General features: G+C 41.2%; 1 protein-coding gene across 2 annotated transcripts in view; it reads left to right on the top strand.

The window, feature by feature from the left end:
- Window positions 1–12,671, top strand: part of LOC115057157 (ephrin type-A receptor 3-like) — a 74,489-nt gene that overhangs the window by 48,821 nt on the left and 12,997 nt on the right. For both annotated transcript variants that reach the window (XM_029524040.1, XM_029524039.1), the window contains exons 11-13: window positions 8,526–8,593; window positions 9,989–10,114; window positions 10,313–10,498. In XM_029524040.1, coding sequence (XP_029379900.1) covers window positions 8,526–8,593; window positions 9,989–10,114; window positions 10,313–10,498 — 380 coding nt within the window. The remainder of the gene's footprint in view (window positions 1–8,525; window positions 8,594–9,988; window positions 10,115–10,312; window positions 10,499–12,671) is intronic.

The following is a 12,671-nucleotide window of genomic DNA, read 5'->3' as shown; positions in this document are numbered from 1 at the left end:
TCAAGTTCACTTTCCAGAAACATATTCTACAAGCCTAGTTTGAGAAAAACAACCTTTTCTGAGCTGAGTTTTGAATAATAAAGAGTGAAAGGCAGAAAGAGAAAGGCACAAAGGAAATTGAGATGTCACAATGTGGCTGATTCGAGCAGGAAGACTTCTCAGTAACACTAATAGAGAGCGGTAACAGCTCTACCTTCTTAACACAATAGCATGTCCTGTGGATGTGCGTGTTTGCGCGCATAAGCTCTTTTTACCTCCGCAGCATCTGCTGCGCAGCCCAGGGTTATTCTTAAAAACTTAATGATAGAAAAGAGGAGAGGAAGCATGATGAGGAAAGGGAAAAAATGGGGGGGTGGGCGGGGGGTGCTGATGAAAACACACTGGTAAGAGAGCAGAGAGCAGATTTAAGAAGCAGCGAGTGAAAGAGACTTCTGAGCAACTGAAGAATGCTAATTAAGTGTAAAATTGCTCAAAATGTGTGCATGTGTGTTTTGTACTTAAGAGAGGTTGTGATAAACAAAATTCAAAAACAACAAAGTGAAAGTAGGAGAAATTGGTACAGCTTTCTACTGGGGGACAATAATTTTCAAAATCAAAGGTTTGCTTTTAAGCCCTGAAACGGAAACATGGAACAAAGGCACACATAATAGACCCATGTTCAAGCCAAATGGTGCTCATGGTAAATTTGGTGGAGGCAGATATCAGCCAATACATTATCTTCACTGTGGGTGGTGTTGGGTCTGTTTCCTTGATAACAGCACTAATTATCATTTGGCAGCAGAAAGATTTTTTCTATGGCAATGTGAAAGGACAATATGGGGAGGTGTTTGCATGTATACAATGCGAGGGCGATGTCGCTGCTGATCATGTGTGTAATGTCATTAGACAGATTTGTGTCGTCTTGATCGGATGCTGGTGTTTACAGCTAATGCGGCCAAATGCAGCTTTGTCTGCGCTACGCCCGGAAAGTAGCTCACCAACAGTGCAATAACAGCAGCTAGTTGCCACAGGTGCAAAAACTATTTCTCTCAGGCTTTATGCAAATGAGCAGATGTTGCAGGGAGACTGATCAAATGTCCTATAAAAATCTGACAAAGTCACAACAGGTTTGTTTTTTTTCTTTGGCCAGCGTTTTAACGTTCATGGCGTATGTAACTACGTGAATTGATCCACACACTTCAAAGTGTACATAATATGATCATGACCTAATCAAGTTGTGTCGGTGTAGTAACATCATTAGGGGAATTAGTTTCACGCTGATCTGTTAGCAATTACAAAGAGACACTTCTCTGAATGATACAGATGACAAGCCCCTCTGCTTCCTCTCTCCCCCACTTTTCATCCTCACAGGGTTGACCTTTTTCGCCAGGTTGTTAAAAATTCGGCTACATTACACCAATTAAGACAGTCCAGCACTAGACCTAGCTGCCAACCATCCCCCCCACACACGCACACGCAGCCCACCAACCTCTTCTTCTTTTGCTTTCCATCCCTTTTTTTTCCATTACCACTCTCTTTAATGAGCGGCAGCTAAATGAAATGTTTCCAAACAGGGTGTTAATGAAACATAGACAGATTTATTAGTCATAAGTCTTCAGCTAATCATTTCCCCTTCCTAATAATTAGCCTGAGCTGAGTAAATCTTTTTACACTGTGGTCAGAAAGTGCTGAGCTTGTGCCAGGATGGAGAGAGCGCGAGAGGGAGGAAGGCCAAAAAAGGAGCAGAAATCATACATACTTCTTTGTCAGAGTTTGTTTTTCTTCACGGTATTTTGACTTTTTATTAATTATCCACAATCAGCTTTCATAGTTTATTAGCACCAAAGCAGTAAATGCATTATGTTTTCAGGTTTGAAAGCAAAGATTAATTTTTCTGTGAAATAATGCGAGTGAATTTCATCCATTGATTTCATTCCCAGTAATTATTTTTTATTTAATAGCTTGATATTAAATGGAATCACCATTAACATGAGTAATGGTGTGAACAGATACTCACAGCAGGGGGTGTGTGTGTGTGAGAGTTTATCTCTGTATATGTATAAGACAGAGGAGGAGGGGTTGATGGAAAGAGGAGGATAGATGTGTAATTTCATTGTGTAGTGCTGGAAGGGTGACGAATGATTTACTGATTTAATTTTTGTAGTCGCTCTGATTAGCAGTGGGAAAAATAATGTGGAGAGACAGGAAATGAAAGGCGATAGAAGAGGAAAGGAGGGAAGGAGGAAGGAAAGGAAAGAAGAGCAAAGTTATGAATGATCCTGTCGCATCTTTCTTGTCTCAAAGTGTATCAAATACTACTCTTGTCTTCCCACCAGCAGGCAGCCTGTGATCCTATAAAAGGGAGCCATTGATATAAAACCAACTATACTATACCACCAGATCAGAACCATGCTCTTTATTAGCTCTCTTTTTGTCTTTGGTTAGTGCTCCTCCAAGGTTATTTGTTTACATGAAGATAAACGGTGGCCCAGTCTCTGTCTCTGTCTCCAGCTCATCATGTCCACATACACATTGTTTGTCTTTGGTCCCTGCTTCCTGTGCCATTTTAAAGTCTTGGTTCTGTCCCGCTTCATCTCAAGGTTATTTCACCATCCATATTTACCAGTCCCTTTCTTTTCTTCAGCCTTTAGTGCATTATCAAGCCTTTGAGTTTGTCCTGCCAAGTTTTCCATCAGTTTGATCTTCTGTTACCTCTTTCCATGGTCTCTGTTTTCTTTGTTGCTTCTACTATCATTCTTTTGTGCTGTTCCTCAGTTACGCTTCCTTCTTTCCCCTCTCTGGCTGAGATAAGAACTCCAGCAGCTTACCAGACATTCCTCATAAGAAAATTTTATTTGTGAACTTCAGGCTGTTAGCAGGTTTGAGTACATCCAATGAGAGAATGCTGTAGTATTTGTGTGATATGATTGCCTCAGTCTCTGACAAGGCTCATTCTCTTCATGGCACACTGCATCGTCATGCTGCTGTAAAATGGCATCAAAAACACTGGTTATCAAATGAGGGAGCACAATTGTAGAACGTGTTGTCTCCCTTTCTCTAGCCAAGAGTCAGATATAAAAAGAAGTGTAGCCTGAGGCTAACAGACCAATAAATGAAGACTTGCCATAATACTGGCAGTATCACGAAAAAGGAGGAGACCCGCTTTGTTACATATTTTGTAAAATTATTAGAAGACTTTATTGGACTGATTTTCAGTGTGTATATATTCAGGACCCCCTACATTTGGACTCCTCTGCCTGTCCGAGTAATTGTGAAGCTACTATGTTGAAGACTTCATTCGCCACATGCTCACACAATATCTGCATGAATATTCGGTTGATAGACTGTGATAAAGTCTATGCTATGTGATGTAAGTAATGCAAGAGCGGTGTGCAGGCAGTTCTCACTGTAATGTTTCCGTAACATTTGCTAGCTCAGTTAGTGGACAGGAAGATTCAGTGTTCACAACATGTTTGTGTGAGTTGACCTGCGTGTGCTCTAGTTTCTTTCCAGTGTCAAGTGGACTGAATACTCCCAATTGTCTGCCTAGTTTGTGTGTATTGCTCTTCTTGTGTAAACTTTGGGTTGGATTGGCGATCTCCCCCGGGTGTTTCCTGGGTATTTAGCTGATGTGCACCAGGACAGGATCCAGCTTTCAGTCATCTTGAGCAGGAACTAAGTGGGTAAAAGCAATGAGGGATTGTGGCATTCAGATTTAAGAGTAAATGAGGGTTGACTGTCCTCATCCTCTCCAGTTTACTATTGTGTCATTTTAGATGCTATTCTGCTTCCCTTTCCTTCTTTCTGCAGCCGTACTGTTGATTGGCAGGTTTCTCTTTGTCACAAATTAATCAAATCTCCTATCATTTCTCTTAGTCTCCTACAAGGTGAGCTGTGTGCTGCTAGTGTTGCACTTGTTATTCCTTTGAATCCTCCCAGCACAAAGCAAGTATTGGACATCATCATCCTTGTTTCCCTTTTCCTCACCCTTCTGCAATTAGTGCTCTTTCGTTTTATATTTGTTCTTTCTCTTCAGCTCTTGTTGTTGCGGCACAAATGCTGCCCCACCCCTCTTTCTTCCCACATGCTGCACGTTAACCTTCAAGTTTCTATCTCTACAGCTACTTCCCCTCCTCTCCTCACTCTTCCTCTCCATCTGATTGCTTGTTAGTTGGTATGCAGGCTTGAACACCCATTGTGCATTCTTGCCTGTCAGCATCCTCTTTTTCCCTCTCTCTGATTCTTTATTTCTATCTCCAGCTCCCGGCGTCCTCTCTTTCTCTCAGAGAAGAAGTACAAAGAGCTGAAGACAGGCCCTGTTTGGGGGATAGATACATGGATGGAAACAAGAGAAAGAAAATGTGGATATGTGAATATGATCACGGACAAAAGACTGTTTTCACTTAAATTAAGAATTAAGACTATAGAATATCCACAAAGATAAAGGGCAGAAAGGAGGAGACAGGGAAGTGGGGGATGGGGCAATAGCGACAATAATATATGGATGGAGTTCCATGAAGGTGGAAGCTTGCTAGCAGAATGACAAATGGGTCTCGAGTGACAGAGCATTATATTAAAAAGCAAATTGATATGCAAATGTGGAGCGTGTGGCTTTGGAGAACAGGGATAGCCCGTTGTCCTCAGTGAAGTGGAACAGAGAGAGGCAGAAAGAAAGGTGAGAGCCCGAGTGTGATACTGAGATCGCAGTCCATTAACGTGTGTGTATTTGCATGATTGGTGCAAGGCCCATATACTTAAAATCTGCATACATCTGTGTGGGTTGGATGTGTATTTACCGTACAAACCAGCAGTGTACTGTATGGTGCAGTTGGGTGGCTGCTAAATGACACAATGCATTCTCCCACAGTGACAGATAGCACCAACTTCATACTGCAGTACAGCAGGATAAAGAAACAGCGAATGCAAAAGGTGGGACTATCTTATTATAAAGTCTGTTCCAATATAAGAACCTCTGAATGTCCGTATAGGAAAGTAAACAGCTGAAGCATTCACAGCAAGAGAAGACAGCTTGAAACTTGCAGAGGCTGTGTAGTACGATATGCCAAGGCAACAGCATTGTATCCAACCGATCACACTAACTCACTATTACTTTGCAGCATCACACCACCTATACTTGTTTCATTTCGATGAATGTTTCAGTGTAGACCTTATCTCATTACTTTATCATGTGTATCAGTTCAGAGCTTTCAGTTTTTTTTTTTTTCCCCCACCGACTTTCTCACAAAATAGTTTCCACAGTTCCACAGTTCCACAGGAGTCCAACTGACTCCAAGGACCTATCACCTGCGTTGATGTCAAAGCTCAGAGTTTACGTTGTCATTGTTTCCCTAATTTTAAAAATAATTTGCTTTCACACAAACATTAAAATAGGAAATGCAAACATCAAACAGTTTACATCAATATATATACTAAATTTCAACTTTTTCTCCTAAATTAATCTGTTCAATATTCCAGAGACATGATATTGCACATAAGAGAAACAAAAAAGAGGTTATGGTAGTTTAAACATTCAAAGCATATATGTAGCTAACAGTGTTGGGCAAGTTACTTTAAAAAAGGAATTAGTTAGTTCTCCCAAAAAGTAACTAAATCAGTTACTCAGTTAAAAATGATAAAAGTAACTAGTTATTGTGGGGGCAGCACAGGGTGCAGTGGTTAGCACAGAAGGTTTGCATGTTCTCCCTGTGTTGGTTTCCTCCAGGTACTCCGGTTTTCTCCCACCGTCCAAAGACATCATATGTTTGAGTTAACTGGTGGCTCTAAATTGTCCGTAGGTCTGAGTGTGAATGGTTGTGTGTGTCTATGTGTTGGCCCTGTGATGGACTGGTGACATGTCCAGGGTGTACCCCGCCCCTCGCCCAGAACATTGGCTGGTATTTGCTCCAGCACCCAACCCCCCACGACCCGGAAACGGAGAAGTGGTAGAAGATGGATGGATGGATAGTTACTGCAGAAAGAAACTATTGCGCTACTTCAAAGTAAAATTTTAAATGCTCAAATGTGCCTGAATGTGGAGCCCACCTCTACCCTTCTGTAACAGAACTTAAAATACATGGGCCTGTTCAATTAGAAGATGTTTAAGTAAGTTTGAATTACTTGACACCAACGTGGAGAGGCTCTTTTGTCCAGGACATATGCATTTCATGATTCCATTCATTCCTTTCATATCTTGGAGAGAAAAGTAATGGTTATTCTCCCATTTCCTGTTTGTCGTTGGCTGACTCACTTGTGTCGTTCGTTGTGTGTCCGACTATGCATTCTTTTCGATTTTCTGTAAACAACACTGGCCCACCTCTATCTGTGATTGGCTCACCATGAAATGTGACTCTTTGCCTCTCGGCCCAGAGATCTAATTGGCCTGATGGAAAAAAACGGCTTCAATTATAGTAACGCGCCACAGTAACGGTACCGGTGTTATAAAGACGGGAAGAGTAACCAATCAGATTACTCGTTACTGACAAAAGTAACCCCGTTATTTGTAACGCCATTATTCCCATCACTGGTAGCTAAAGGAGTAACGGCAAAACACTGATCAGAAAGTTCATTCAAGTGAACAACCTGTTCTATTGTTTAAACATCTAAAATCTGACTGTCCTGAGATAAATGTTTGTTTTCATACAACTTCAATGTAGCCACATTTAAATTATGATAACTAAAGGTTGCACCATCATATTTAAGTTATTAAAAACATAATAACACACACCCAAACACACAAAAGCCACAGCCATGTCAAGGTTTGCACTATGCTTAAGACTGCAGCGCTAATGATTCATGACACTTCTAACTGCAGAGGAGAAATGAGTCGCTCTGTAATTACTATGGAAATGTGTTCATTTCCCATCAGATACACATTCCATGCACCCGTGGAGAGACATACACACACACTAACACAGACACACATCTAGCTGTAGCTGGGAAGTCTTTCAAATGTGGGTTTCAGTTTGTAGAGGGTGCAAATGTGTGTGTGTGTCTGTGTGTGACTTCATCCCCACAGGATTATCACCCTTGGACCAGAGGTGTGACCCATGTCCCTATTCCCCATATGTTCCAAACACATGCCCCACAGCACTGTGTGTGTGCAAGAGTGTGTGTCAAGGGGGTAATGATGGTCCCTTGGTTCTCAACTGGCTTTGGCCCAGCTGATAACCAGGTGGGGCCCAATTCCCCTTTCATAAGAACATTATACCCCCTCCTCTTTATCCCCAAATACCAGCAATCAGTCTCTATCTTACAGTGTGTGTGTGTGTGTGTGTGTGTGTGTGTGTGTGTGTGTATCTGTGTGTATTCCCATAACAGACTATTGATGTCTGGGTTATACCATGCATTCAGCTGTGTAAAATCAAAACAAGGATTAAACGACAAATGACTGAGATTTAGTGAGCCTGGCAGGACCCCACTTCTCTCCCCTGACATTGTTGTGTTCTTATTCTCATTAGATGATGGCTTGCTGTTTTTATCTTATTATTTTCCCGTCTTTCCTTATTTATCCAATCACCTTTCTTTGTCAAAGTTTATTTTAAGTTACTTCTTTTCTATCTCAGGCCTCCTTTGTGCTGGCTCCTTATATCATATGCTGCAAATTCCTACTCTTGGCTTCAAGCCTAAATCAATTTGTCTCCGTGATGGGCAGACATAATGACTGGTGGCTGCTTTACCTGCAGCAGTCAAGGGGCATATGAGTAGAGGAGGGAGACGATTTATGTCATGTTTAGCACTTAATTATATGAAACAGCTTTTACATTTTATGTTTTTTGGCCTAAAATTTGAAAGAGTAATAATTTTCACAGGCAGTCTTCGTGGTGGGTGATTAGAGTTTGAGGTTTCTGAGGCTGTAGCACAATAATATATTGGATTAAATACACTGACACAAACATGAAACACTCAAAGCATCACACAAGGTAAGAGACCCACAGATCAACATCCCCCTGCCAGGTCCTTAAAACAGAAAACACAGTTAAACTCTTCCTCGCAGCTGGACAGCAGCACTGAGTTGATCAATTTGTCAATATTTTCTCTTGATCATTGAGCTGGCCATCGCTGCAGGGTGTGTGCACAAAGGGTGGGATGGGGCAGTTAGACAGGGGGGCTAGGAATAGTACTGTGTTTTAGTGTGTGACCCCATGATAATTTTTAAAAGCTTTGGTTAACAGCCAGAGGGGTGCTTAAATGCATAGATCTGCCTATACAGGAACATCTGTGACACGCACACATACAGACACACACAGAGGGAAGTGTGGAATTGACAAGCAAACACACAAAAAGAAAAATAGTCTGTTTCTTTGTTTCCTCTGGCTTGTCTAAGACAAAGAAGGGGGTGAATAGACAAAGGAAAAATCTAAAAGACAACTGGATGTACAAAGAGTAGCTACAACTTTTTTACTGGAAAAATCATAAATTAAAAAAAAAAAGGCAGCACACGTGCTCTTGCACATACACACTGTCCATTGACATGCTATAAAGTCAGATCGGTGCACTGGAAAAGCAGTTGATGTAAGATCACAACCCAGCTGTGCATTTCTTTTTAGGCACTGTGGATATATCAAAGCCAAGCAGGATCCAGATGAAGAGAAGATGCAGTTCCAGCATGGCAGAGGTAAAGGCACGAATAAGGATACATAAAAAAAAAAAAAAACAGATACAGGAGAGCTCATTCACTGACTTTTCAGATGCTGCGAGCAAACAAAGCATTGTGTGGTTTTGGTCTCATGCTCCTTTACTCTTTGCAACATCAGAAAAAATCAGGCCTTATCTGACTCATTCAGACGCCCAGCCCAAGCAAGGCTTGTGTCTGGCAATGACTGCTGCACTGCTCTTTTGCCAGCTGTCCTTAATACAAACCATGCAGGTGGTCCAAAAGGCAGCAGCTTGTCTGGTCTTCAAGCAGCCTAAAAGCGCCCGTCGCCCTGTTCCTCGTTGAACTACACTGGCTAACATTAAACCATCAAATTCAGGTCACTAATGCTTGCCTTTTGGCCTTCTCAGTGTCTTTTGGGTTTGCAGCCATCTTCTTGAACTCAATCACACAGCTTTATGTGCCTTCTCAACCATTGCATTCCTTCAAAAAAGGCCAGACTTGCCTTTAAGGCACTGACAGTCCAGGCTGTTCTCTCTATCTAGATCTGCACTCTGAATCTCTTCTGAGAACTTTAACACCTTATCTAACACTTGCTGTTCAACTCTTTTATTAGATCTTCTTGTGCTCATTAAACAGAAATCAGCCTATTAGTGTCTTTGGTGGTTTTTCTCACTTGAAAGTCACTTTGTATAATCTGCCAAATGAGTAAATGTAAGTTTGAACAACATTATATCATGGCAGATACAAATGGAGTGCATATTATTTTAGTTTTGTTTTTCAAACTCAGTAAATGATTTTCATATATACACGTCTCTGCTTATACAAGCACCTCCACACACAGCTTGTTTTTATAGTGCACTTCACACCCATCTGCAATGAATCACATCACAGCCTGCATTTATAGCTGTAAACAGACACAAGGAAGCATATTTTATCAGTCTGAACTCTTCAGGACGAAAGATTATGGTTGTTTATTCACATATACGTATTACATACTGCCAAATGTATAATGATAACTTATACAACACTTGGGGCTGTCCCATATAACACACAGCTACATATGAGCAGTCTCAGTCAAATAATCCATGATGTTTCACACTTTCTTGCCCAAATGTTTGCTGGCAAAGTTAAAACCCTGTGAAAAAGATTTTATTTTAACACCTTTGCAAACAAAGTACGTATTTATTTTATTACGAAACAGTGTGTAATGCCACTCAAACTGAGCACCCACGCTCAAGCTCACATTTCAACGTACTTTCATGCTGCACAAATGTCTGAGCAGGAATAAGTGTCAGGAGTAAACTACTTTAATAATATAATAATACTATTACTCATGTATCCAAAGCTGATTATGGTAAAGTACTTTAAGCATTACTCTCTTTTTCCATATTTCTCTACTTTTCCACTCCAAAGTTAAGCTCCCAGGCAGCAGGACCTACATCCATCCTCACACCTACGAAGACCCCAACCAGGCTGTCAGAGACTTTGCCAAAGAGATCGATGCCTCCAATATTCGCATCGAAAGAGTCATTGGAGCCGGTGAGTTGGCAGTGAAACAGCTGTGGTCTAGAGTAATAGCTCAGGATAGCAGAAACTGGTGAACACTTATGTATTTTCAGCACTTGAGCACTTGAAAAAATAAATAAAGATGCAGTAGTTAGATGTTCAAAAGTACAAGTTGGTTTACTCTTTAATGTTCATCATTGCGTGCATGTGTGTGTGTGTGTCTGTGTGTAGGAGAGTTTGGGGAGGTGTGCAGCGGTCGGCTGCGTATGCAGGGAAAGAGGGAGATCTACGTGGCCATCAAGAGTCTGAAGGCGGGATACTCGGACAAACAGAGGAGGGATTTCCTGTCTGAGGCCTCCATCATGGGCCAGTTTGACCATCCGAATATCATCAGGCTGGAGGGTGTCGTCACGAGATGTGAGTGGCAAATAAAAACTTCGCACCATTCTTGTGAGGTGGATGAGGTGTTTTGTTGTGTAATCGTACACACTCTTTACTTTTATCTGTACGTGTAGTGTAATTTGTGTGTGTGTGTGAGTGAGTATCTGTCAGATACCTGTAAGAGACACAGCAAAGCTGTTGGGTGATGTTAATGGTGACCCTGGATCAGATAAAAGCTCCATTACCATGGTAACAAACAGATGACGCATGGGGGTGTGCATATAAACGGCGACTGACCGCCTATCAAAGAGCCACCTGTTTACTTCACATGATTGTGTTAGGCAATTAGAGTGAGTGTGTGTTCATGTAGGTGAGACAGACACAGGCCTGGTACAACAAGATAGCTGATTTGTTATCAGTGTAAGTCACTCTCTCAATCACACACACACACACACACACACACACACACACGCTCCATCTGATTTGCTCTTTTCTTATTTCTCAATCTCCCTCTCCAAGTTAGTGTCCATCTAATATTATTCAATCACCGCATCCATCTCCATTTTTCTCTCACTGTTTCGTTCAGTCCAACCTTCCTTTCTGCTAGTTTCAGTCCCAGTCTCTACTAATGCAACATGCTGATTTGACTGACCACTTCTGCTGATACAAGCCACGCCCACTGGAATATTTACTTTGTGGATCTGAACAAAAAACATTAAGACTCTATAAAGATAAATCCTCCATCCAGACACCTTTGCCTTACTGATTCAGGCCAACCAGTTAATATGTCACCCAAATGCAAAACTTGGTTTGTTGTTATTTGACATTAGTTATCATATGCAGCAAGGAAAAAAAGTGACACTGCAGTCGCACATTAATATCATCATCAAGTATCGATCCAAAATAAGTTTTTCCTTGTGATTAGTTCAAATAAAAACATGGCTTCCAAAATGGTCCCCTGCATCCCACAAAGATAAATTGAGGAAGTCAGCTCTTGTAAACGGATGTAAACCTGCTGGTCATTAGCTGTGTGGCAGTAAATTAAAGTAATTCTTTGTTTTAAATGTTAAAGTAGGAGATAATTCAGCACAGGTGTAGTGATGACAGTTGTCCATACTTCATTAACCATTCATAAATCATTTCTATATTTTCTATTTATTCATGTGGCAGACACACAGAAAAACCCTGGTGTGGGCAAAACCTCTTCACGCCCATAATGTGTTTTATATCAGCCGGGTTTCCTCTGATTTCATATTCACTTTCCTCTGTGCCACTGCTCTGTTCCGCCTCTGGTCTGACACATTGCCATGCAATTGTGAGAGATCTACAGACAAGTAAAAGGAAGGAGACAGTCGGTATCAAGAAACAGAATTGCAAACATGCAGTGGGACAAATAAACCTCAGTTTCCCCCAGTCCCCCCCTCTCCTGCCACAGACACAAACACCAACACACACACAGATCTTCAGTCCATTTCAGTGGCACTTAGGCCAACAACAAAAGAGCAAATGCATATGCATAGGCTTTTATCATGAATATTAATAATTCATGAAGTTAATTGGCTGTGTTTTTAGCCTCATGAATATTCAGCAGCATGTGTATCCCCTCTACATTTTTTTGGTCATTTCCTTTTAGTCTGTTTCTTGCATTGTCTAAATAATATTTGATGTGTCATAACTGTGACCTTTGGGTAGTGGGATTGAGGGAGTTCAGAGGGGAAACCAACATCAGCGACAGATAGATCCGTGATCATCACATTTTCTTTTCTTTTTCAAGCAGCACACAGACTACTCTCTTTGGAATATTAGCATAAATGTAAGAATTACTGCCAAATCCTTGAAATTTTGTTCCAAAGGACAAGAGCCAAGTTGACAGTGGAAAAGGCTAAACAGCAGAGCCTTGACTTGAAAAGAAACTTATTTTAACATAGTAAGGTGCTCTTTATTTTGATGTGCTCTGTGGACATAAAACTAAACTGGTCGTTTGTGGTATGTCAGTGTAATAAGTGTGTGTCTACTTTTACATATGTTTCCTTTGTGTCTCTCCTCTCACCTGTCTTCACGGCACATTGAGAAGCTGATAGAGCTCCTCAGAAACAAATCTCACTAGTGGAGCAGTAATTTCACAGGTCACAGCCCGGGGTGTGTATGTGCAAGCAAGGGGGTGAGAGTTGAGATGGGTCAATAATTCCTTCAGGCCTTTTTCTCCAGC

This window comes from Echeneis naucrates, chromosome 17, assembly GCF_900963305.1.
Source record: "Echeneis naucrates chromosome 17, fEcheNa1.1, whole genome shotgun sequence".
Classification (NCBI taxonomy): domain Eukaryota; kingdom Metazoa; phylum Chordata; class Actinopteri; order Carangiformes; family Echeneidae; genus Echeneis; species Echeneis naucrates.
The sequence above is the reverse complement of the archived record's forward strand: the minus strand, read 5'-3'. Positions and strand labels throughout refer to the sequence as shown.